This window comes from Pleuronectes platessa, chromosome 9, assembly GCF_947347685.1.
Source record: "Pleuronectes platessa chromosome 9, fPlePla1.1, whole genome shotgun sequence".
Taxonomy (NCBI): Eukaryota; Metazoa; Chordata; class Actinopteri; order Pleuronectiformes; family Pleuronectidae; genus Pleuronectes; species Pleuronectes platessa.
Genome location: NC_070634.1, coordinates 7,771,680 through 7,799,508, shown reverse-complemented (window position 1 = coordinate 7,799,508; position 27,829 = coordinate 7,771,680). Strand labels below are relative to the sequence as shown.

The 27,829-nt window shown below is 42.4% G+C and overlaps 1 protein-coding gene across 3 annotated transcripts in view; it reads left to right on the top strand.

Annotated features, from left to right (window-relative positions):
* Positions 1–6,646: 6,646 nt before the first annotated feature.
* The window catches only part of palld (palladin, cytoskeletal associated protein), a 41,701-nt gene continuing 20,518 nt past the window's right edge, over positions 6,647–27,829 (top strand). For 2 of the 3 annotated variants that reach the window (XM_053430636.1, XM_053430634.1), the window contains exons 1-9: positions 6,647–6,885; positions 14,156–14,331; positions 15,123–15,189; positions 15,840–15,990; positions 16,286–16,348; positions 18,574–18,715; positions 18,822–18,845; positions 19,530–19,649; positions 20,415–20,877. In XM_053430636.1, coding sequence (XP_053286611.1) covers positions 15,182–15,189; positions 15,840–15,990; positions 16,286–16,348; positions 18,574–18,715; positions 18,822–18,845; positions 19,530–19,649; positions 20,415–20,877 — 971 coding nt within the window. In that variant the 5' untranslated portion in view covers positions 6,647–6,885; positions 14,156–14,331; positions 15,123–15,181. The remainder of the gene's footprint in view (positions 6,886–14,155; positions 14,332–15,122; positions 15,190–15,839; positions 15,991–16,285; positions 16,349–18,573; positions 18,716–18,821; positions 18,846–19,529; positions 19,650–20,414; positions 20,878–27,829) is intronic. The other variant, XM_053430635.1, reaches the window with a different exon arrangement.

Below are 27,829 nucleotides of genomic sequence, written 5' to 3'. Positions count from 1 at the left end.
AGATTTTAGTGGGTGACCCGCTGCTGACTCATGACGTAGCATGACTGAAATCCTGAGTGTTTGGCCTGTTTCAGGAAGGCCGTAATTTTTAATTCTCCCTCATGGGCTCATTTGATCTCTGCAGGAGGGGGGGGGGGGGGGGGGGGGTACATATACCTGCTTTTTTTCAATTGTGCAAGCATGATGTCATTTCATATTAAGGCTTCAAATAATAAGAGTGTCTGGAGTGACTGTGGGTGTGAGCTCTCACACTTAAATTGATACTTTGTGGGGACTATTCGACAAAGACCGAACATTCCTGAAACATGAAAACGTGTAAGAAGGAGGAACTCTAACGACTGATACTGTATGGAGATTTTGCGAGTTGATGTGAGGTAGTCAGTTTGACGTATTGCTTAGTTCTCACCATACTGATAACCGACTGTGTGTGTTATATGCGCACAACGGCGTGTTTAGAGCGTGAGTGCATTCGAGCTTGTTCGCTGCACGCTGCCAAATAATGTTGTGATGTAAGCATAACTAGACAAAGCTACTTTCATGTATCACTGTCGAATCTGGCCCGCCGCAGATTAGCCTCATCGAGGGCAGTAAAACATTCAGACGGACGCACGTCAGCGTTATTCCTCACTGGTACGTTAATGTGACGAATGGGGCTGTTGTGCCCGAGCCTCGACGGTGGCCCCCGGCCGTGCACTGGCCTGGAGACAGAGTGTGAAGTTTCACCCAATGAGGTGAGACTTTTCCTTCTCCTCTTCCAGCTTTGGAGTCTTGGAGGCTCCTGACCTTGACCCCTGAACAAACACAGTCCCAGAAATCACTCTAAGCTCCTGACAGCCATCTTCCAGGACTATACAGCGAAGAAGGCAGCACTGAACACAGCTTAAACTGTGATGCGTGTCTTTCCAATACTCTTCAGCAGGCAAGACAACACAGGGCTCAAATTAAAAGTTCATTCCCTTTTCCTATTTATAAGGTAAGAGTAACTGACAGCATTTAAGTATTACCTTGTACATACCTTATAAGCGTTAGTTCAACTGTATTATATTTACATGTGACAATCCAGAGGAAAACTCTAATAATGTTTTCTTTGTGCATGAAGCATATACGCAGCCCAAAGGAGTCTGGGCTCATGAAAGAAACATACTGAAATCACATTAGTGGGTGAGTCTTGTTCTCCATGATAGAGGATTAAGTTTCTGGGGTTCAAAACTATTTAATTTGGTATACATTATATAGTTGACATTATAAAGGAAGGAATGTTCTCCTTCTATCTTCAGTCTATGTAAAGAGAGTCAATAAATCATCACCAAGCTTAACAGCCAGTCGAGAAAGGGTTAAATAAGAGAGGGAGTAGAAGTCAGGCTAGACGGAAATGAGATTTGTAGAGAATTATATAAGTGGATCAGTGACAGTTGAAGAAGTGGAATACCAGATTTAATATGAAGCATGTCTGTTGTGGACAAAGGCACCAGTCATGCACGGCAGAAGGAGAGTAATCCAAGACAAGTTCAACAGGAGGATGGGCAGAGGTAGCTCCATAAATCTTGACTCTGTACTGAGGCCTCTTCCAGAGAGCAAAGCCTGTTTGACCTCACCGGTAAACACGCACGCACGATCAACGGCCATTAACCAACCGTGGTCAGTCAGTCACACTCGAATACTCAAACTACAATCAATCAGATCACAAGAGCTCAGGTTACATGAGTTACACACAAAACACAGGTTAACCAAAAAGGTCGCCAGACACACTTCAACATGGTTTGGAGTTTGGAGTCATCCAGGGCCTCTGGGTCTGTTCCGCAGCTGGGCCGTGGACCAATAAGCACCAGGTTACATTCATCTGTTCACCTGGTAGATGACGCTCCGCCATTCTTTTCGCTTGATAAGGCACAGTCATTAGATTCAGCTTACGGTAATCTGCCGTTTGATGAGATATTTTGGGCTGTTATTTTTTCTGGACGTCGTATTCCTGTGTGGCTGCCAAAGTGCTGCGTTTGAAGTGGAGCCCAATTCAATTATGTATCTAAAAAATATTGAAGTGGTGGAATTTAGAGAGTGTATGTGTGTGTGTGTGTGTGTGTCTGTGTTCTTTTCATCTGGATAGAAATAACAGCAGACTCCTCTCTTGGTGCCTCATGCTGTACAATGTGAGAACACACGATGTGCTCTTGGTTGTGAGAAAAATCCGAGGCTGCGCAGAGACGGTTGTTTTACGAGCAGATGAGAGGTCAAATGGGACTCGTAAAAACAAGCCTGAGTCTTCCTTCCCATGTGCATGTGACAGGATAACAGCTGCGTTAATGTCTTACATCAAAACTCACTATTTGCACCTCCGCTCCTTGGTCACTCCGTGCTCGTCTTTTCCATATCATATACAATGAATACAATGCTTTTCCTTCCATTCATTTCAGTTGTGAGACTCGTGGTATCATGGGGGGATACAGTTGTATTGGAGGTTGTCTGGGTTCAGTTTCATATGAGGAAAGGAGGAGGAGGAGGAGGAGGAGGAGGAGGGAAAGATGCTTCGCGTCTGGTGCACGTGTGTCTGATCAGAGCTCAGATCTAAGTCCATAAATCCAAAGTGAGGAGGAGAGGTCATAGAGCTCAATCACTGACAGCCAGCCCGGCCTGTTGTCTCTGTTGCCGTTTATCTCCTGCAGACTTTTGTTGGCAGAGTTTTTACAGTAACGTCTTGTCTTTTCAGGTTCCAACACGGCAGAATTATAGGGTGTTACTGATTCCCTCTTTGAGAGCAGACTAATACGTTTGAGCGCCATCTTGTCAGTGAGCTGCTCTCTACACCCTGCCTCATGGAGTTGACTCTGACTGGCCAAGGTTTGGCTTCAGGAGAAAAAATATGTTGATGTTGAGGAGCATCATCCACCCAAGCTCCAGGAGGGGTGGTGTGGCTGTCATGGCAACAGATGTTTTTGTATGTTTGTGTGTTTGCATGTTTGTGGTAAGGTCGTGGGTGGCTGGTTAGAGGGGGAACATGCGCTTTTTTCTTTTTCCTGCTATATTTACTTATGGGCAGATGATCAGAGGTATGCGGCTTCCTCTGTATATAACGACTTTCTTCACGCAGAAATTTCACCAAATTAACAAACCATCAACTGCTACAGGACAAAGGCAAACAAGTAAATCATATTATAATAATTATTACTGTTTTAAAGCTATGACTGTGACTTACATACGACCACAGATCTGCGCTCTGTGGGGCTCAGCTATTGCATTAACTCCATCTAATTGTTGTTTCCAGAAGGTTGTGATACAAACCGAAAACAGACACAGGCCGTTCTGTTGTTAGTCTCCAGCTGTAATTACTCAGTGGTTATGGTAGAACATGGAAATTTGTAAAATGATGAAATTCGCTGAACAGGATCTGACGTTAGCACTGACCATGTACTGTAAAAACACACTGAAGCTGTTTGAGGAGAAAGTTTGGTAAGTAAGTTACCTTATATATCATTACATATTAATAACAACTTCCTCCGCCATCAAACCACAGCAGACAGAATTAACATCACTTGTACCCTCGGCTGGTTTTACAAACAGTAAAAAAAAGCAGCAGTTGGCCGATGAGACCTCTGATGGTTCTGGCGAGATGTCCACCTCCTTTCACTTGAGGCTTCATGTTGCTCTCTAAATAAGTGTGCTCATTTATTTTATAAGGCTGATATGTTTAATTCCGGGCGACTCTGCATGTTGCTTTTGGTTGTTTTTTACAGCGTTTTATTTGACATTTCGAAGGATCTATCGTCCTCGCAGTATGACATCATGAGAAGACGTCCTCTCTGTTTTTGTTAGTGTCCTTTGGTCTCCGTGGAGCGAAAACAGTGGTTGCCACGACAACAATTTTGGGATGGGAACTGACCCCTGAAAGACCAACAGCAAAATCTTATGTGCAAGTTGTTGTCTGATTTAATACGCATGTTTGACTGTTTGTGGTGTGATGTGATTCCTAGGGTGCTCCAGTATAAACACTGACCTTGTCCAGTAGACCACATGGGGACCAATGGCTGGTCTTAATGAGGCGAAACTTCATTTCTGAGGTCCTGGTTAAGGTCAGTGGTAAGTTATGAATTGTGGTTAGGTTAAGGTTAGGGTTAGCCATTAATTGGTCATGGTTAGGTTGGCTTAAAAACTCAGAACTCTAAATGAGTGTTACCGAGGCCAAGATATAAAAATACTTCTTCAATAAAATTCCAGGTTTAGTTAGTTAAAAAATTAAGACATACTTAATAAAAACACAAATTTAGTATGAATTATAATTAAATGATTCCTAAGGTTTACCTTGAGCTTCCCCTCAAGGTGGAATAAAAATGTCAAATAATAGATCAAGTCAAGATTATAATTTAAAGAAAGTTCATATTAATTCAAATCCAAGAGGATTCTCCCTACCCTGTCTAGTGCCCCTGAGCAAGGCACCTTACTCCCCCAACATCTGCTCCCCGGGCGCCGTACATGGTCGCTCACTGCTCTGTGTGTCCTGCACCAGATGGGTCAAAAGCAGAGGTTGAATTTCCCTACCTGCATGTGTGTGCCTGTGCATCTCTGTGCATGTGTTTGGGACTAATAAATAAATGCATCTTAAATGCATCTTAATATACAAAATGTATGGGTAAAAATGGTCAATAACTAATAGTATTTAATTAAATATGCTGCGGATGCATAAACAACCCTGACAGTTTGAAGGTTAATGTAGTGTAGTCAATGCAAAAAGGATGTGTGAGTGGTCCAGGTATTACTCATGCTGTGGGGACATCTATTTACACAGTCACCTTATGGTTGCCAAAATCAAGTCCCCATTATGTAAATGAATAAATGTAATGACTTGATTTAGAGTTAGGTTCATGTTAAGGTTAAGGTTACTAGTAGCTTTAGATATAGATTAAGGTTAGAGTAAGGGTTAGGGTAAGGAAAGGTGTAACTATAAGGTTAGATAGGGTGAAAGTTAATGAAATGTCCTCAGAAATAATGGAGACACGTGTGTCAGAATCAGAATCAGAATCAGAACTCTTTTAATTGCCAAGTATGATTGCACATACAGGAAATTGCCTTGGTGTCGTTCGTTGGTGCACTGAACATAACAAAACAATATAAAAACAACAATATAAAAGCAACAATATAAAAACAATAAGACAACAATATGGAACAAAATATATACAGTACCAGAGTTATGGGCACGTGCGGTGCTAAGGTGCAGAGATTGGTGATAGTGCCAATAATATATCAAGTATAAATTATGTGCAGGGGGGGGGCAGAGTCAGTGTGATGCAGGGGGCTTGTTTGTGAGCCCCACTGCCATAGGGAAAAAACTGTTCAGATGGCGCAAGGTTTTAGTCCTTATAGTCACTTAAGTTAGGTTTTAAGTGTGTATTTGTGTGTTGCTCTGATGGAGAACTTCTTTATTCTTACAGAGGAGGATTCCTGTCAGACAGAACAGTGTGTCTGAGATTAACTCCTGTTTTATTGTTTTATTGTGCTATTCATGCTGTTATCACTACAAATGGGATGGAGCTACTTCACACACCAAAAGAATCAGAATAAAAGAACCACATGATTACAGCGTGTGCCACTGGGGAAGATGTTAGTTCGGAGTGTTTTCCCTTTCCTCATGGATTATTATGTGAAACAGTCTCACACACACACAGACACAAAGAGAGCAGGCCTTCCTAGTAACAAGCACCACAAATATTCCCACCTGTCACGTCTGAGTGGTATGGGCGCTCTGGATCTTCAGTGACAGAGACAAAAATATCCCTACTTCCTCCCGTTTGAAAGCCTGGACGAAGACTTAATCTCACCACACCCTTTCATTCTTCTGTGAATTGCACATCAAGCATCAACAAACCACAAATACCTGGGTTTTATATTCTGCTGACATTGGTCGATCTGAAGTCAGGAGTGTTTTATCGTCACATTGTGAGAAGCATGACCAGACACAGTAGCCATGACCATCTGTCTTGTACTTGCCAGGTGCTACCAATTCAAAGCAGGCCTATTTAGCTCCTGACTTATGTAAGCTATTTTTGTTCAAGCCTAACTGGGCTTTTTCAGTGGCCGACTTGCTTCTGGCACGTGGGATTTATTAAGTAAAGGCCAGTTTATTCAGTGTCCTCTCTTTTCCTGTAGTACAGTCCTGCAGCACTGTCATCTTTTATCTCCATGATATCCCAGTCACACATCAGAGCCTCAGAGGTTTCCATGGGGACGGGGTCACTTGGCCGGAGCCCAGGGTTTGATGTGGTGCTTTTGATGGTCAGCAGACTGTGGCCCGCAGTTGTATAGGAGCAGAAAAAAGCAGGTTTGGCTTTTTGTTTGGGAGGCCGGATTCCAGAAAGAACACACATGGCTATGATTATGCTTGTTATAATGTTTGTAGCCCACAAAATCTATAATTTAGAAGATGTTTACCTGCGTCAGGCTTTGAGGGTGGTATACGTGGGATTTTTCCTGGTTATAAAGAAGGGGCAAAAACATGCAGACACTGGACTAATATGGATGGATTCAGTGTGGGCCACTCTGGAACAGGTTTTGAGTTCGAAATGATGTACTTTTTCTGCTCTTCTGTCTTGTGTGAAATTTGGCAGCTCTGGACTGCTCCCTCCCTCTCTATCCTTGGCTCAGTCTAAGCATTGTGTGTGAGTGTGTGTGTGTGTGTGTGTGTGTGTGTGTGTGCGCGTGTGTGCGCGCATGTGCGTGTGAGACTGTGTGTGTGTGTTTATGTGTGTGTGTCTGACTATGTGAGTCAGAGTGCTGTCCCGGTGTTAGAGTGTCAGTGGCTCAGTATGTGTCATACTGTCAGGAGGAGAAGCTCTGTGAAGATCAAGGAACTCATTAGTGGCATTGGTTTAACTAAGTGGCAGCAGCACGACAGCTCAGGTAAGTTATGGATTGAACACTCAACATATCTTTGTTAGTGATGTTATTAACTGGTTAACTCAGGTGAAAGTCAAAATAATTAAATCTATTATTTGATCAACACAGTCTATAGCCACACATTATTGTCAGGAGGGGGATCATCAGATGAGAGTACAGTCATGTGGTTTGCATTTCATTGAAGCTCACGGAGGATTTAGTTCTTTTTTGAGAACATTGCTAACTTTTAATTTTTGCTGTGTAAAAAGTGAATGTTGGTTTCTGAGAGGACAGTTAATGGATTGTGTGTCATTTGTTTGAATGAACCCAATAATGCCAAGTTTGCATTCTTTGTGAACAAAGGAAAACCTTTTTACAATACATCTCTTGTCTCACGTAACAGAAAAGTAACTAAGTTAAATTAAGTTAAATAAAGTTTCGTTGATTGTGTGTGTGTGTTTGTGTTTGTGTGTGTGTGTGTGTGTGCCTGTATGTGTACGTGGGGATGGGGGGATGTAACCCCTTGAGTGCAAACAAATTGTGAATTTGTAGCTCAGCTGCTGCACATTTAATCTCTCTCTCTCGCTCTCTCTCTCTCTCTCTCTCTCTCTCTCTCTCTCTCTCTCTCTCTCTCTCTCTCTCTCTCTCTCTCTCTCTCTCTCTCTCACATACACACACACACACACACACACACACTTCCATTCATTCACTTCTACAATTTGTGTGGTATTAGTATATATATTATGTTATCTTATACAGTTACTAATAATGTATTACTCACAACAGTTTGAATTTCACATTTTATATGAATAACCATGATGTAAACCACTGAGCGTAAACTGAGATCTTCTCTCCTGTCATGGATCATTTGATAATGTCTGTCGATGGACAAAATGAGGGAGACTTTGCCAGTCCAGCTGACCCTCTCCCTTGTTTAACATTCCTAAGTGAAAAATATCCATCATTGCTTCCGGTCAGAGCTCACACTGTCATCTGCAGCTGTCTGCTGTCCAGAATATTCCAGTGACCTCTGACCCATGATCCTGAACTGTGATTAACAAGGCTCCATCATCAGACAACTTCTGCTGCTGTATTAAGATAAAGATTCCTGTTTCATCTTAATCAAGATATTTATGTTTGCATGCACTTCAGGCACATAGCACAACACTTAAACTAAGGTCACTCTCAAATCGTGGATGCTGATATTTCCTTCTAAGTCCAGATGACAACACTCAAACAAATGGACTACTACTGAAAATCTACTCTGGCTTTATTTAGATCACTAGCTTACAGTGATTAAGTAAGCTGGAACAAAAAAATATTTTGCTCAAAATAGTAATTTCCCAAGATTTGAACTGTATCAGTACAAAATGATGATTAAAATGATTCAACTACATTCTGACAAACTATTAGGCTGAGTAGACTGTAGCTACACTAATCATATTTATGCTGGGCAAATAACTCCACAGTCACATAAATCAAAGACATATCATGGCCTTGTACAGTTAATATGGCCGACAAGTTATCAAACGCATGTGTAAATTCATATATGCACCACATTAGCATTAATTTGTTTGTGTTGTGGTATTTGGGTCCAGTGTACTTTTATAATTTTCCTCTTCTCTGTTTGGTCTTCACTAACTTGTCAGAACTGCGTCTTGTATATATGTGCCCAAATGGTGACCAGCTAGTTGCAAATCTTTTCTGCTGTTTGGTGCAGGCATTTATGGTACAGTAAAATTATTAGAGCAAATTCAATTCACCGCTAAGAAATGTGGGCTATAAAACTGAGAGATGCTTAGATGCTCCATAGAGCTGAGGACAACTGCAACTTCTGTCAATCACTCGTAATCTAAACAACTTTGATCATTTGTTTATTTAACATAGCAACCAAGTGAGGGTCTCCGATCCTGTCATAGACCCTATATAAAGATGGATGGTGATTCCCAAAAGTGAAGCCAAATCATCTCAACCGCCTCCTATTGGCGGCCTCATCCATGTTAGTGGGTGGGACATGGACCAACCAAAAAAAGTCAAAGAACACATCAAAAAAGTCTTTCTCAAATATGGTCTTTGAGATTTTAGGAAGGTCTTTGCGCACTGATATTTGTTCAAGTTGTTATTTTTTCCGAGGCTTTATTTCTGGATCGTGGGAGAAAGCAGACATGTGTCCTGTGTCTGTCTATACCGTCTATGACGGCTGCTAGGTGTGAATGTAAACGCTAATTTGCACATGCTAACATATTCACAGTGACAATACTGACATGCTCTTAATCAGCTTTGATGCTTACATTCATCTTATTTTATGCTAGCATGGTAACTTTTTGGATTTAGCAACAGACAAAAAGTGCTGCTTGGTTTGTTGGTGGTGCTAGCACGGCTAAAATATTGATCAGATACAACTTCAAGTGCAGCTTCAATGTCATCACATAAAATTAACTTTTATCCGTGTGAAGTGCAGGTAAATTATGCATTATGTGTGGTAAAATTACAGTTATAAGGAGGGATGTGGTGGGCATAAGTATTTTTAGTTAGATTGTACTTCCAGACATTACACTGAGACTTCCATGGCTGCATTCACCGTGGGATTCCAGTCTGCATCCCTGGGAAGGAGGAAACCCAATCTGCTTTCCATCCTGTGCTCGGATGACTTATGAGATTTTTCTGTTGTGGATAATGAAACCAACGTTGGCTGCTATAGAATTTGGGTTGTTTCAGTTGACTTCTATTGTAGTTTGTAATTAGGGATGAAGACTGCCTTCAGTGACTTGATGCCGCCCTTCTTGTCCAGTTGCACTTTGGTTGACTCTTGTGGTCCATCAGCTCGAAACTTAACTCCAAGACCAAACCTAGAAGTAAAATCAAAGACAAACATGTCTGTGGAAATATACATCTTGTCTTCCCATGTCGTATATCTCCTAGTGATTGCTGATTGATTTGTGGCTGGTTTTTACAAGGCTTTTCACCCCTACATCCTGTCAAGGTCATTTTTTGTGATGGAAAACTCCTTCTTACTTTCTCTCTTCCCTCTGCGCTCCGGCCTCCACTCGTTTGGGTTTGTGGTGAAATTGAGCCCTGCCTCATAAGATTTTCCATCAACAGCAGCAAATAACAACAGGGTCAGATGAGGAGAGTGTGGCCCTTAGCGTGCACTACTGAGGCCAGGGCAACGGGCTGGGGTTTGGCCCTGCCTGTGGTATGCTCTCTTCTTCAGAATGAGAAAAGATTAGCATAGCGAGTAACATCAAACTGAGATCATCCTCCCGTTGATGATTAAGGCGTCATCTGGTCTCAATTGCCTTAAGTGAGATGTGTATAATTGCTTTCTTACATGCTAGAGAGCTGCTGACAGGCCGGTGGATGGCGATAGTGGTTTTGTCATCATCCTGGCTGGATCCAGTAGGGTAGGAGATGAACGAATAGGTGATGTAATACTTTATTTACCTTGTGCTGTTTTGTACACATGTTCCGAATAGTTGTGTTTTATGATGGTATTGTGTAAAGAGGAAATGGGTGGTCAAGCTATGTTCTGCCAAGAAACTTCTACCTTCACTCAGTTCCCTCCCTGCTTTTCTTACACACCCTGCTTCCCCTCCGAACGGGCCTGCTGATGGTTGAATTCCTCCTGTGCCTCCTGGACTGTATGTGACTCAACAAAGTCAAACCGGCCCACCCCCCAGAGAAAGCACTCCATGCTGTTTAGGCCGAGCAGCACATTCCAAAGAAATAGAGAGGAGATTAAATAAACGTTACCGTCTGTCTCCAAATGAGTTTACTCAGTAATTATGCTCATTAAGGCTAATTAATAAGAGGTTTTTTTTTATTGTTTTGCTTGTTTACGCTTCTTAGTTTATGCTCTTCCAACCCTCAGAGGAGCACAAGCTGATGAGTCTTGGGCATCAACCCTGTCTTTTGTCAAATTGTACCGAAACAAATTCACGTTTCCATTCCATTACTGAGCAAATGGTCTGTGTTTTAAATCTAGTGAGGAGACACTTTATGCCATAACCACAATGGAAAACTACTGAGGACATTTAATAAAGCTTAAAAAAAATTGTCAGACCACTGATAAATACTGAGACCCTGAAGGATCATGGCGAGAATCTTGTTGAGGATAATTTAGCTTTCCCTTGCATTATGCTTTGCGTTACCTCACAATACTTCTGTGTAACCTTACAATAATTTCCCCTTCCCATCATGCAACATCATCATGGTATTATAAGTGCACAAGTGTGCAGTCATCTGTTTATCTGAAGTTGTCCTGAGTACAGCACCCTGCGTTCTTTTGGAGAGACCTCCTAATCTAAGAAAGTGTTTTGAATTTACTTGACATATGTATATGTGCTATAAAAAAAATCATTAAGGTGATCAATACTGCAGGGGGTGAGGTGGGAGAATAAAGTCAACATAATATGGCTCAAGAGGAATAAAAGAAGACATTTATTGATTCTCGCTGTGACCCTTCAGTGGCTCCGATAATTTGCTGCATGAAAATTCTATTCTCGAGTTAAGGCCACCCTGTGGAAAACACACATCCCTGCTGTAGGCTGGCCTCTGTTCACCATAGTTACACACACGCACACACACACACAACACACACAACACACAGAACCTCTAACAGCCACAACATCCCCATCACAAAAACCAAAGCCATTAGTCTAATGATGTCATGTGTTACACTAAGCCCGTTCCGGTATGCGTTTTATTTTACAGCGCTAAAAAAATGTCCAAATGATTCTCCTGTATTGAAGGGGATTTGTGTCGTGCAGCCCACATCAAACTTGGAGCATATGGCTGCCCAGTCCACAGAGACTTGTTTTGATTAATTCGGTGAGTGACTTAAAAAGAGAGTTCTGAAGTCTAACCAGCACAAGAAACCTGAGTTTCCCATCAAATCCGCAGCAGACATGGCAGTCACCCCAATGAGTTGTTTTCCCTTTTTTCCTTTGCCTGTTTATAATCTGAAAAATGGAATCCAAAACCACACAGACATATTGGTTTGCTCAAACAATCAAGGTTTTACACTCTGTCAGTTTTGTACCAAAGAATTTGGCCTGTTTTTGTACAGCTAAGTGAAGTCACCCAGGATTACTGCGTTGTCCCAGCCTTCCTCTGTCTGGATCATACGTGTGATGCCGGCATGTCTGGAGCACGGCCTGATGACTCCTGGCTTCCATTTCCTCCAGGGCTAACACGCCAGTAGATAAGGTCTCCCTGCTCGTGCCACAGACAGCTCTTCATTAGTGTTGGACGTATGATCTGTTTCCTGTCATTTAACACACCGGCCTCTGGCTGCATGATAGAGCCAGCCAGGTTTCCTTGGTTTCACTTCATCAAGCGATAAGACAGAGGTTGGGCCCTGAGGATCCTGCTGTTTGACGGGGGGGAGGTTGGCATGAAAACAACGGTATGGAGAGAAAGCAGAGCGACAAGGCTCAGCGTTGCGCCACCTGTTACTGCTTCTTAGGAATCGCTCAGCGTGATCCGTCACAGCACTGACAGAGTGCATAGTTTTCCTGTCTGACCTGGCCTGACTCATGCGCATTCACCTCCAGCTCCTTCACCATCCATTCATTCATTCACTTTCTCTGTCTCGCTCTGTGACCTCACACCCCGGCTCCGTCAGGTGTAAATCCTCGACTATGAGGTGCTGTCTGAATATTTTTGGCTGATAGATTGCTCTCTGGAACAAGAGTCAGCCTGCTGTTTAACGCCATAGTGCATGAAATCAAGTAATGGCCATGCAGCAGGATGTGGGGAACTTCTATACTCGCGTCAGCGCTCTCTTCGGACGGAACAGCTGTTCTTCCGGCATTTCGGGAATTCCTGCCCCTCCTCCTATCAGTGCAGAGGTCGAGAGGTGAACTAGACATGTATGACCTTTCTTTTAATATGGTGCTGATAGGCTGAGCAGAGTATAGCTTGTCAGGCAAGTGTGGGTGTCTTGATTTGATACATCATATACATGTATTCACTTAAAAAAAATTTGATCTGTGCCAACAAGAGCAACAGACTCCACCAATCAATCAACTGATCAATAAAATTTAATTTTTATACCCAATATTCACAAATTAATATTAGTGATTATAAAGGTGCAACATCCTTTGTCCTTATCCCTCAACAAGAGTCCGGAAAAAATCCTGACAAGCAACAAATTTGTGTGTGATGTGAGCCCTGTTGGGTGATCCTGTACTTGATGTGGTATCATGGTACTTGGGGTGGGGGGTCTCTTTTAATCATAACTCTGTGAAGATAGATGAGACAGAGGAAGCTGGTTGTGTCGTAGACTCTCATCCCTCCTAGGTCTCAGATCAAGGGAACAAAGTTAGCAGACCCCAGGGAGCGGGTCTCCTAACTTTGTTAACAGCGCTTCGACTGGAAGGAGGGAAAGGGTGTATCTGCTTCCCGTAACCCGGCGTCTCGTCAGGGCCTGAGGGTGGAGGATTTTTGGCAGATATGGGTACTCAGACATGCCCAGAGGGTGTGTGTGTGAGTGTGTGAATGACTAGTTACTGATGTGAGTTCCACTGGCAGACCTCCATCATATTCGCCAAAGGTACATTTAAGTTCAATTATTTGTCAGAAAGAGTGATGGCCCTTGCTTCTCAAATAAGATTTTATTGAAAAGGTAAATTCATTTCATGATTCATGATGGCTATGGCTTGTGGTCTTCAATGTAAAAAAAATCTTTACTGGAATTTTTATTTCTTTTGGCAGGAGGTGAAGCGACAAAGACCCATTTCTTTATAAAGCTCTAAATCCCTTGGTCCCTAAACGAACCATATTGTCTACACGCTTTCCTCTTTTGAAAGACCTATTCAAAAGTTGTGCCTGCCAGTGTCGCTGCATACGCTGATCTTAACAATTAAGTTGGTGTAATGCCCAGTAATGACCAAATTTACTTATTTATAATAAAACATGATTTTCTTTGGGGTACTGTCTAGACTGACTATTACTACAAGTCACCAGAAATTGAACACACACATTTATACTCAAAGGTGTTCAGTTACGGTCAAAGAAAAACTAAATTCTATACAGGCAATGGCAAAATCTGTTTGTCTTCTTTTTTGAATTTATCACTTGGCACAGTTTAAGAATGTGTTAGCATGGAGCATTTCTTTAAAGAGAAAGTAAGGATAATTGTGGTGTCTATGTCCGTCACACTCTTTAAATCCTGCTGTATCAATCCAACTGTGGTTTGAATTTTCAGGCTATAACTCCAAGATTCTGCTCAATAATGCAAAACATTTGCTCCGATTGGCACAGCATGTTAAAGTTCCGCCTCCTCTGCCAGGTGGTTCTGTGAAGGCCGAGAGCTGCACAACTCCCCTGACATACAGATCTGGAGGGATGGTGACCTGCTCACGCTGGTGATCACTGAAGCCTTCGAGGACGATACGGGACGTTACACCTGCGTGGCCTCCAACAGTCTTGGAGCAGACAACACATCTGCAGAAGTTTACATTGAAGGTCAGGAATATTATTGTGTTATTTTCACATCCAGAGAAACTCTGAGAAGACTCTAGTGACAATTACATTTCAGTTTTGTATAAGGGCCTGAGGGATAGCCAGTCTGCTGTGATGCTTGAGAACAAAAGGGGAATACTGCTTTTTGGAACAACACAAGTCTTGCTCTTCTTCTCACACAACAGACCTTTCAGTGTTAGTGGTTGATATCGAATCGCTGTCAAACGTCACTTCTTGAGACTCCTACATGGGCTGCGCAGACCGCAAAACTGAACCAAAATAGTCTATAAAGGATTCTTTTTAATCAGCTTGTCTCCCCCCTTGTTGCTATGGCCCAGCAACAGAGCAGCAATTGGACACGACAGGATGCCCCTTGTTTTTTTTAACGTGTGTACAGTTATCTGTTCGGTTTAATTGAAGTGTGATTCTCAAGCATCCGACATCTAACTTTCCAGCACCATTTGTTTTTTTTTAAAACATGAGCCCGAGTCCTGGGATTTGTGTTGCTATATGTAAGCCTTCGTTTCTCTGTAATGATGGGACGGATTTGTCGGCTGCATTTGAAGGAGCCTTTGAAATTGGATGCAGTCGGTCAGCAGCCTCTGAAAGATGCGACCCTTGAATTGAGAAACAGCTTATAGTCATAATTGTGGGGTACATTTAGGACAGTAATAAAACAGCAGAACCCTTGTCCTTGAATTGTGTTCATTGTTAGTTTTTTTTTGCAATTAATGTTAAATAGCCTGTATCATATATGAATAACTATCATTGCTCCTATCCATGTCCCATTGTAGGAGCTTCGTCATCAGACTCAGAAGGAGAAGGAGGAGCTTCAAAATCCAGATCAGGAACCATGTCTCAGTACGTGTTTTTGCATGGCCTCCTGTGACCCCCTGACCCAATGAACCCTTGAACTCTTTGAACAGGTTAACTGAGCCCTGCAGCAGCTAATCAAGTCTGCTGCCGGCTCCTGTTTAACTCAGCCCTTAAAATGTCCCTAAAGAGCCATAACCCTGGCCTCATTCACAATCTAAATAATGAGAGGTGCAGAGGTTTAATATGGCACGAGTAAGAAAATCCCCATGTCAGGTTTGTCTCCTTAACTTATCTTTTTCTAAATGTTAAACATTTTATCCCTTGACCACGTCCACTCTCTCCTGTTATCGGGGTTCTAACTCCCAAGAGATAGAACCCTGCTGTTTCTGCTCAGATATGTGTTGTTTCTTTAGCTCACTGTAGAGCTGAAGCAATAGTTTTGTAGTCTATTAAAATAATGAATTTTTTCAACAGTCCTGGGTCTGAGTGCTTTCTAGCACGATGTAACAGACTATTATCTGTTACATCGGCCTCCAATTGAGCTACTTGCTGATGTTTTTCTGTTTATATACAGAAGCCAAGATCACATCTTAATTGCTGGGGAGACAATTTTCTTTTAGTCACATATCACATTTTCACCGAAAGCATATGGACTTCTAAAATGTGTGTGCTAATGTTTGTTTTGTTTGTTTTAGAGTGCAGAAGAAGACTACTTCAATGTCCCTGACAATACGCTCATCATCACCCAAAACCAATGAGATCCTTTCTCGCCGCTCCACCCTGGTCCAGTCCCTGTCTCAGCCCCCACAGCGGGTAAACCACCTACAGTACACTGGAGCTAAACAGGTTCATACACATGGTCAACCACAGAGGGACTCAGTCCGACAGTCCCCTCATGAAACCACATTTAAATTCAATAGATCTAGATTTGGATATGCACCAAATTGAACACACTCATAAATATCAGTCCCCTAAACATGCCTGTTTATGTACATTCAATAATTGTCATGCTATCTTGCAGCAAACATACAAACCAACCAACAAACAGACAGGTGTGAAGGGACAAATGTGTAGAATCCTCCTCTGTGTCACGAGCCTTCACCTTTCTGAGCCGTCTCCACCTGCTTATGTTCCCTTCTAGATGCAGAGCCCGGTGTCATCACTGCATGGCACTGAGGGGTCAGGCCCCCCTGTATTCACCAAGGTAAGTGTGTGTAGGCAAATACAATCTTAATACTGCACGATTGTTGAAGAGTTGTATAAAACCTGTTGCTTGCTGCTCTAACAGCAACAGTTACGTTTTTCCACAAGAGTTTGGATCCTGGCTGCATTCATTTGTTGATGATGGGCGATAAGACCTGGCTTTCAGTCTGCATATCAGTTCATCCCAAAGGACCGAGGTCTGAGTTTTCCAAGTTAGGTGAAGCAGAACGCGCCTTCCTCAAATTGTTGCATAAAGTTAAAGGGATATCGTTGTTTAAAACATTTCCTTTAGATGGAACCAAGAGACCAGATACATACATACGCAGAACCTGGTGCACATGCCTTACCACACAGTAAGCAGTGCTGTGGGGGTCAAATAAGATAAAACCTTTGATGAGAGCTGCTCCTCCAGCTCCAGATCTTCTACTCCCAACTCAGACTCTTCAACACCCCCCCAGGTCCCGACGCCCCTGGGTCTTGTGATGGGGGGTCTGAGACAGGCCGAGGCAGGGCTAAAAACAGTCCTGCCAAACACACTGGGGTCAGGTCTCTTTCCCTCTCGTTCAGCCAGTCAGGCCTTAAATCATTTTCCACCTCATTACAAAAAGACATTTGCTTTTCCTCACCAACCCCCACCTTGAAAAGCTGTCTTGGGCTTTAATCATCTCAGTGAGAGAGAATGTTCGCCTCCAGTGAAGTCAGCCCCGTCGCCCATGTAACACAAACACACATCTATACATACACACGTATGTTTTCAAACCAATGGTGTGAATCTTACCTCTTGTCAAACGCACACAGTCACAGAGAGAGAGAGAAGCTCGGGTTCACACGCACATTCATTTCCACTGAGTGCCTCCTGTTGATTGATGTAGCGGTGTATGTCACTGTGGGCCTGTTAGCTGGAGGAAGAGACAACAACGTGTTGACACCAACCCTCATGAGGATGTTTTTTTTTTAGTTCGGCCACATGAGTGATTGTATACAGGAGTTCAACTGTCATCTGTAAGAGCGACAGTCTCTTATGTTGACGTTAAGAGTCTTATTAGCTAAATGCTCCACTTTCACACATTTATAGATGAATTAATAGAGCAGATAAGAGTACATGTGAAATGAACAGCATAGCAGAGGCTAATCTTAGCTGTGTCTACAACAAATAACAGAATAGTTTCCTTCCTCCTCACACTGAAAGCTAACTGCTATTTTAAGCTATCTTAAAATGGTATTTATTTACAGTAACACAGGACATCTCAGTGTTATGTTTCTCTATATCTGACTCTGCCCTGCTACAATTTTCTCTCTAATGATAATGATGATGATTATTAATATTTTATTTTCTAGGTCCTTGTAATGTTCTGCTCTGTAAAATCCTAAAACTAAATAAAAAGTTTGAAATAAGAAATTACTAAATCATGAAACACATACTTTCACAGAATCAGGAGGGGATCTTGTAACAGTTTTATACAGGAGAGATCCACTTTCATAAACTTCCAATATGCAGATATTAATCTGGCAGTGTTGATAAAATAGTTTGTCAAAATAGAATTTGTACTTTCTTTTCATCGTTTTCCAAATATTTCAGAAATGAGTTAATCTTGAAATACAGTATGCAAACTTGAGGATTTTTTTTTCTTCTTTCAACTTGTCAGTGTTAGAGGTGACAGCTCTTTGGACTAAAACAGATGCTTATTTTAGGCTAAAATGAAAAACAAATGGACATTATTCATAATCTGATTTATGACTATTTTTTGGGATCGCGTGAGGCTCAAAACCAGACAGATCCAATAAAAGGCCAGAGGACGTCAAGCTCTTATTTTAACACCGTATTGTATCTGCAATATTTTAAAGGATCATGTCGACCTAGAGAAAACCAACCAGTGAGTCTATTATTTCCCAGAAGAGACATGAGAAAAATCCAAAGGTGAACAAATGGATGGTCATTTTATCTTCAAGTTCCTTGAGCGGACAGGAAGCTAGAAGATGGTTACCAGATCTATGGAAATTTGTGGTGACATTTTAGAAAAGTATGTGTCCTCTGAACTTGTAGTTGGCCCTCCCTCCTTGTCTCTGCATCTACTGTCTATTTCTATCTGTCTCTTCTGAAGTAGATTTATCCTTTTCATTACCGGATTCACTTTCTTATCTTCAACTGGTCATACGTCATTCACTCTCTGACCTCTCTCTACTGTTTTTACTCCTCTCTGGCTTATAAATGATTCCTCTTTTTAGCTCTTACAGGATGCCCAGGCGTCTGAGGGCCAGGTGGTGGTTCTGGAGTGCAGGGTCCGAGGAGGCCCTCCTCTGCGGGTCCAGTGGTACCGCCAGGGAGAGGAGATCCTAGACTCCCCCGATTTTCGTATTCTTCAGAAAAGTGAGACATTCTTCTCAATGAAGCACATTGGAGATGAATGTTAATGCTCAAACCAAAACCTTTCTGTTCTTCTCTTCCCTTCTGCCTATGATATACTCTGAATCAGAGCCTCGATCTGCAGCTGAGCCAGGTACAGTCCTCAACTCCTCCAAAGTCTATCATTATTAGAACTTTCATGCTCTGAACACCAGACAGTGTTTTAAATTAGTGATGGATTATTTTGACTCCAGACGCAAGTTGAGTTTGATGATTTCATTATCAGCTACGGGCTTTCACTTGCCAACCGCAAATCACAAGTTAGTGAGTGTGTGTCTCATAACACACTCATAGTCTACTCCAGGTGCTACAGTCTAAGGGAATACCTAATAAAGTCTGCGAAGCCCTACCGAACGCAGACCGAAACACAAAAACACACACACAAATCAATAATGACACACACATACGCCACATGTGTGAGTCACGGGTCTTGTCAGGTGTTACTTTAAGGTTGTGAGTCACTAAGACATCTTTGAACATTTGTGCTTCAGGGTTTTTTTGTCTGTCTGTTGTCTGTGTGTCTGGTTGTCTGTGTGTGTCCGTTTTCTGTCTGTGTTTCTCTTTGCTCTTCATGGCAGGTTACATCCATGCTTGTCTTTCATCTCTCTGCGTCAGACTCACCATCCACATGAAATGTCCTTCATCTAGTGTCTACATGTCAATCCACAGCTCTTCCTTTCCAGCTGCAATCATGGCCTGCTCTATTGTCTATGTAGGAAAATACCACAAATCTTTAGGATCACTAACTCTCATGGTCGTCGTTGTTGTTTTTGTTCAGAGGAGATCTGCACCCTGGTGATAGCTGAGGCCTTTCCAGAGGATGGAGGTCTGTTCTGCTGCACTGCGTCCAACCCGTATGGATCTATCAACAGCACAGCCCAACTCAATGTCACTGCAGGTGTGTAGCCAACATGGGAGTTCCTTAAGATCCAGTTTCTGTTTATCCTGTGAACAAATTTGTTAAATAACTGAAAAAAAACATCCAAATGATAAAAAATGTATATTTTGTTTTGAAAACTTTGCTTCCATTCAAGTTAGGTTATTTAACACATTAACAGTGTCTTTCATATGGAAACATCAAATCACGATTGTCAAAGTTCAATCTCCACCATCAGCAGAACTGATCACCAGTATATTATTTTCTATGTCTCAAATTAAAGTGGATGTAAAAATTATTGTTACAATAATCTAAATTTAATGCAAAAGTTGCGAAACAAAATTTATTTGACTAATGATTCAGGGTTTGGTCCTTTCTCTGAACTCTGATGGTCCTGTAGTTCCCCTGTGGACCTCCCCTGAGGTCCTGTGGTTCAGGGTCAGAGGTAAAACTCATATGTTATGTCTCAACAAGAAGATCCTCCTATGTCTGTTATTGTGAAGTCTTTACGGGAAAGATGGGAGTTGATCTCTGTGTGTATTCTCACACACAGAACTGTGTATGTACAGTACAGGAAAAGGCTAAATAAACAGGAATTGCATCAGTCTGACTGGATCCAGCTGTTGCTTTATATCAGATCAGCTGTGATACAGTCATGTGTGTGTCTCAGGATATGTGTATGTGTGTGTGTAATCTCCATTTACCGAGCTACGTGGTGGCCAGAAGAAAAACTTCACATTAAAGTCAGAAATTTTCCACTTTCCTCTTGTTTGTTTCCCTCTGTAGCCGAGGACTCATCCAGTAATGGCATGCCTGGTGATAGCTCAGGGTTTGAGGATACAGCAGCCTTCCCCCCGCCTCCCCCACCCACAGAGATCAGCCTCCTGGAGCTGCCACCCAAGACGCTGACTCATCCCAGGTCCGAGGCTTTCCATGTTAAGGAGCTGGAGATCTGGCCCAGTGTGTCAGCGCTTCCTCCAGTACAAGTGGGCTCAGAGGTGGAGGTTAATGACAAGGGGAAAGAGTTTACACAGAATGGCCAACCCCAGAATCTTCCGCCACCTCCCAGCCCACCAAAAGAGACCACACCACCACCGCCCCCACCCCCACCTCAACCACAGTCTGACCCTATGGCAGATGTTCCATTCGTAGCTCAGGTGACACCAGAATCACCTCCGACCTCAGACAAGCTGTCTCCATCCCCCGCGAAGGATGCTCCTCCACTGCCCACCAAGCCCAAACCAAAGCTGTGAGTACCTGTCATGTCCCCTGGTGTCTGTGCCCCGAGGGCAGGCTAGTCTGGTGGGAGAGAGAGACGGGCTGGGCGGCCTTGGTCTGGTTGAAACGATAGCATTGTGTCTCCGTTTTGTGAAAGGGTTAACAGGGGAATCCCATGCCTTTTAGAACAAAAGCATTCCCCTGCCTTTATGCTGGTGTCAGTGTGGCATCGTGTGTGCCAGGGCGAGTCTGCCAGCTGCTATCTGTCTGTGGCTGTAAACAGATCTGCGTGGCTTTTTGCTGGATGGCTCCTATTGTTTCTGTGACCTCGGACTGCATGAGCAGCACAGGACAGAGCGATTGTTTGTGATGTCTTTTTCTGTGAGCTCACTGGGAATCAGGCAGGATGTCACTGTTATTAGAGGAGAGTTGGGCATTGAAAGGCTTTATATTCAGCATCTTGAGATGTCTGCAGTGAACATGGCTCTTGTGCATGGGGATTTCCCTTTGTTTCTTTACACTTATTATAAAGAATTGAGTAGAGAGCTAACAAGACATTTGGAGAAAAGGTTGAGGTAACAGATGTATCATAAAGACTCAACCAAGGTAGTATGCGATGCATGGTTAGCATCTTCATCTCAGAGGTTACCAGGATACTTAAATGATACATTTCACATCATAAATAACAGCAGACAAAGTAAAGATAATTGTAATATATTATATAACTGGGTTAGTTCAGATCTTTATTTTATTTTAATGTCTTTATTAAGCCTTTTGTCATGCTTGGTCGCTCCGGCCACCACTTTGGTCCCGATTGAAATATTTTTATTGTATGGATTGACAGAACTTTTTTTGCTTATAGTCATTGTTCCCAGAGAATGGATACATCTGACTTTGGTGACCCCCAGACTTTTCCTGTAGTATGAGTATCCTAGTCACTATTTGTACCACAGAGTTAGTATCAACTAGAATGGTATTTAATAGAGCACATACATCCGCCAAGGCCCACCAGCCTCACAGTTCCGCCCCTTGATCTCGTTATATTTTCTTCTCTGACACATCCATTCAGAGTGGGATCTTCGTCAGGTCCTCAAAGGAACATCACACATTGTTTAATTACATTTTCTGTGGCATGGATTGGCATAAGTGTGCAAGCTCTTCTTTGTTTTGCTTCAGACCACCCTGCACCTTGCGATGTGCATTTAGATGTTCTCTTCTCTTCTTCCCTGACCCATTCCCCATCTTGGAAAACCTGTTCAGTAGTTTTTGAGCAATCCTGCCAATTAACAAACAAATAAACAAAGGACGATGAAAACATAATCTGCTTGGCGGAGGTAAATATTCCTGTTCCCCTAATGGTCAATCAATCAATCAATCAAATTTATTTGTATAGCCCATATTCACAAATCACAATTCGTGTCATAGGGCTTTAACATGGTGTGACATCCTCTGTCCTTAACCTTCAGCAAGAGTAAGGAAAAACTACTAAAAACCCTTTTAACAGGGTCAAAATACTTAGAAACTTCAGAGAGACCCACATGTGAGGGATCCCTCTCCCAGGACGGACAGAAGTGCAATAGATGTCAGGTGTAGGAAAACATCATCAAGATTAAAGTTTTTAGCAGCATTGATGAGGATAAATATTTTGCAGGATAACTTCAATACGATATGTCAAGCAGTCCTGCTGCAATCATAGTCTATGGTCAGCAGCCAGCAAGATCATGATCCGCCATCCAGATGCGATCCACTATAGTCCACAGTCATTGTCCACTGCCGCTTATTAGGATCCATCATCAGCCGCCGCCTCGGTCGTGGTCCACCACCATTATATGATGCCAACGCGACACAGGATCCGCCATTACCACAACGATCAGCCCGCGTGATATAGAATCCGCCATACTGGATCCAACATTGCGACCTCTGATGCTCGATCCACAAATCCTAATCCATGGTGCGGCCATAGCAGGCCCTGATCTGCGTATATCTGACTTTCTCTTCAGTACAACCAGGAGCTCAAATTTTTCAAAAATCTGTGAATATCTCAACATGTACATCACCAATCTTGAAATGTCTTGACAACTAAGGGATCAGCAAGGACCTTTATGAACCCCAGTGAATGAACTGTAAAAAATATGATCCCCTGACCTTTCATCACTTACTATCATCAGGTCAGAAGACTGTTTGATTTCACATATCAGCCTCAAAGAGCTGCTTGCAATGAATATATTTCAATATAATAATCTTTTGTCTGCCGCAGTATTGAACAATGCAAGTTATAAATCCCATCAGAAGCAGATAGTCATCAGTGTTCTCGTGCAGCTCATGGCAAGCTGCATGTAAACTAGAGTTTGGTTATAGAAGAGCTAAGCTTGGTTTTGCACTGCATGTGTACTGGGTTTGATTCCTCCTGATGGGCGCCATTGCATATTGACATAAATGTTGTGACTTGTTAATTCTGTGCTTCCAGAGCTGAGAATATAGAGGAGAAGACAGAAAGCTACAGGTAAATATTTGGCTGTGAGAGTGATGCTCTGGATGTGATATGAGTGGCACTACATGGTCTTTATTCTATCGTGGAAGCAAAGAAAGCGACTAGCCTTTTTTTTAAAGACTACTGACAGGACACAGGCAAATCAGCAGTCAATCAAACTTCAGCCGGGGCCAGTGCCCCCCTAGCCCCGCCCCTGCCTGATTCACATTTGAAAAAAGCAGATGGCTTTCATGATGTACAATACATTTATTGTGAGTTTTATGTTGGCAGACATTTTGTATGAAACAGGAGAGCTGACCTACAGTTTTTAAATGGACCTCACAATAGGAATCATGTTAAATGTCATGTCCAGTCAATCAATGTCTGTATAATCCTCAATATTTCAATATGAGAGACCCCGGGTTTCTTTTCCTTGCTCACGTTTTTGCAGTTCTCAAAATAGCTCAGAGACAGTAAAGCTGCTTCTTCCTGAGTCTGTCCACAACAACAACATGGATATTCTGCTAAAGACAATTAGCTCCCAACTGTGAAGCAGTTAGAAAGCATCAGCCGTCCCTCTCCTGCCGTATCCCCTTTAAATTCTCTAATTACCCAGTAAAAACAGCAGCTCTGCCATTAACCACACCCCTTATCTCTGCCAGACTCTTTCCTCCTGTAACCTGTAGGAACAGAGGGGGACCATTCTCGACCTGACGCCCCCGAGCTTATCACTGATCTCATCCTATCCTGTTTGTCATATAGCACATTCCATACAGACTGATATATTGTCTGTGCACAGACAGCCACTCGTGCAGCCTTTGAAACCTGAGCCCAGTTTGTTGCTTTAATTGCCTCTTTTTTTTTAAACTTTTTACTGGAGTTCCTTTAATGAAACACCACAACCTTCTAACCAACCACTTTGTTGATTTGCCATTAATTCAATAGAGTGGAAACTCTGAGCCCAATGTCTGCTATTTTTAGAATAAGTCGAAATCATGAAACAGGCTAATAACTAATAGGTTTTACTGCATCAACGCAACAGGGATCCGTATAAATGTAGTGTAAGCAGTTCATTTAAGGTTTCTATCCACATTTAAACTCTCAATCCCAAGTAAAAGTGACTCAGATGCACATATCCCCCATAATTACTGTGGATTTTCACAACATCCCTCATTATTTATAAAGGGACAGTTGCATTGAATAATGTTACAGTCTTAACGCCGGTGTTTATAGCTGCTGGGGATCACAAATCTAAAGTAAATGGCTCTAAATTTTAGGAATAACACGCTGGAAGCATGTGTGAGGGATGAGCGTTGCTGCAACAACACTGGGCTGATGAGGTGGAGGAAGTCGTTGTGTGACTTGGCAGACCGGAGCTACTGCAGGAGAGCCGAGCTGTGAAAACAGACCTGCTGTTTTCTCTGTGCTGAGGGAAGAGAGAGCAGGGCAGGAAGGTATTTGGGTGTCGATGGCGGGACGAAGGTTGATGCCAGACATTAGTAGAAATGAGGAAGGGTCTGAAACATGGTTCAGCTTTTTGAAAGAGAAAGTAGTAATGTTTGATCCCCTAGTGGAGAAGCACTATCTCATTGTATGCTCCTTTGTAACTCAAGGTCCCTGTCAGCTCATTTTAAAGTGTCTTAGAAACAAATAATAACAAGCTGGTGCGGTGGTCGGCACTTTCTGTGTGGAGTTTGTATGTTTTCTCCAGGTACACAGTCCAAAGACATGCAGATTGAAGTTGTGTTGATTGGAGACGTGATTGTGAATGGTTATTTATCTCTGTATGTTGGCCCAGTGATACAGTGATGACATGTCCAGGGTGTAACCCACCTCTTGCTCAATGTCAGCTGGGATTGGCTCCAGCTCCTCCAGCGACCCTCAAAGGATAAGCAGTATAATGGATCGTATAATTGGTTTTCAGACTGTAAGAAGGACAAAATTACCAAATGACAACATGTACAGCCAACATGTCAGATGATCTCTAATCTGTCTTGGAGCCCATCACCTGTCATCTGACAGACAATATTGTGTCGCAGATATCTGTGCCACTTGTTACTTTTATCATAGACTCAAACATTTCTCCACACAAAACACAAACAGAGATACTTTTTGTATCAGTGTTTTAGGTCCAGATGACATTTTGGCTATTCTCTATTAACAGCTATCTCCAAATGAATGCAGATACATTTAAAAATGATAGCCGATACATTTTTTTTAACCTCTTTTGCTCTACACACAGACTACAGTCAGACAATCATAACCTGCACAAACAGGATTGGTCTAACTAGAAATGTAAACCAGAAGGCTTAATGTGCAGAAAAGGAAAAGATGTGGTAAACCTCTAATAAACGCCTTCACGGATTAACTAATCATACAAAGCAGAAACGTTTAGATAACATTATGTTTCAAACGGTGATATTTTTTTGGCATAAAGCCTGAAACATGCTTCTGCGACTGCGTCTGCGTCTTTTCACGCCGCTGTGGCGCAAGACTCGTTGTCATTCATGCTTCCCCAACCGTTGCGCGTCTTACAAAGCAATTCCGCGCCAGAACACTAGGCGGAGTAATGCTTTTTGTCGAAGACGACCTGAGAGACGCCTTCTTTGTGGGTGTGGCAATCGTTGTTGACTGTTTATTTACCTTCTACCAGTCGTGTTCTCCATTACAAACACACGGTGAACCATGGCAGAGAGTGTATTCACGATTCCAACCGAACAACAATTGATTGAGATGGAGCTGCTGGCCGTTAGCCGAGATCTCCTTCCACGAATTGGAAGCCATCTCAGTGTCCTTGTACCCGGACATCGACGGGTTGTAAAGGTGCTCATATTTTCGGACCTCTTCCGACAGGAGTTCTTCCCGGTTGTCCATTCTTCTTTTTAAAATCTTCCTTTGTTTCTGCCTGTATTATGGGGCATGAAACCGGAAATGCAGCTCCAGAAGGGATGTAGAGCAGACCAATCACAGCCTTGCGGGCTGAGTGAGCTTGCGGAGCTTTGCCGTAAATGTTAGAAAAGTGGGGCGACGCCCGTCAGCACGAAAGAAGGGATACATAAGCACGTAAGGGACCCGGAAGGGCTCTTGCGCTTACGGGCCCGTGAAAACGCAGAAGCATGTTTCAGGCTTAAGAAGGCAAAAAGCTGGGCTTCCTGCAGTGGGGTCTAAATATTGATATGAAAGGATTTAGGGCAACTATATAGTCATTAAACTATGAGGCGATACTTTGAGATGATCCTTTAATCGGCTGAATGAAACTTTGTATCTCAACTTAAGACCATTTCCATGTTTGACAGAGTTACGGTCCCTTCTGATTCAACATCATAACTGCGTCTGTTCAGTGCTCTCTGGGGTGTAACGGTACATCTGTGACCGTCTGTATAAAGTCAGATCATGATGGACTGATAACACCTGGAGCTTGTAAATCAGTGTGTGTCTGTGTGTGTGTGTGGGATAGGTATTACTCATGTTGTGGGGACCTACATCTGTTCACACAGTCACATTTAGCAGACTTGCCCCCCTTGCGGGGACAAAAACCAGAGTCCCTGCAACATAAATCCTTAAATGTGATGTTGGAAGACATATTGGAAGGTTAGGGTTCATGTGTAGTTGTGACATTTCACAAGAATATTTTTTGGTTTTTGGTGTCATGATTTACTCTTTCTAGTACAAGAGAGGAACGTACGAATGTGGTTGTGTGTTTTCAGAAGTTTGTTACTCAGATTTTGGTATTGTAGCTATGAAATAAAGTTCTCCTTGTGATGTTGAGTCATCTATTCACATAAATATGCAGTGAAACATTAAGACATAGTTGTGAGCCACTATTTCAAGACACAATTTAATCTAGTTTGAAATACATGACTACAAGACAAAGGAGGAGACAGTGGAAAGTGCCTGTGTAGCAATTTGAAGGTGTGACCACCATGATATTAACCTTGATAATAGGGGCAAAGCATTTTATTACAGGTTAGGATAATGTCTGTGTGGGCATCACACACCACGCTCAATTAGCACAGGCAATAATTATCCTCATTCCAAAACTTAATCTCTCTTTCATAAGACCGGGAATCAACTTTGACAGTCGAAATTATTCTCTTGCACGGATTTCATTCCCCACTCTGCATTTATGTGTGAGCTGAAGGCTTAGCTACTGTCGACGTGTGTGTTTTTTTTCCTCTCATTTTTATTTAGTATGCCGATAACAGATTACAGATGAGGAGAAACAGGCACACATTGGCACTTCACAGAACCTTAATTGAGCCTTTTCCAACTACACTGGTTTTATGCCTTTGTAATTAAAGTTTTTTTTTTTTTTTTGCTGTTGATTTGTTTAAAAGATGCTGTAATAATGATCTATTGACTGGTTGATCTGTGTAGGTGGGAAACAATAAGCCAGAGCATGACACAGAAGAGACAGATATTACATGTGTCAGCTTAAACAGACCAAAACCTATTGCACATACAGATGGCTGTACCTAGACTGCATCATAAAGAGGTTTGAATGGATATTTTA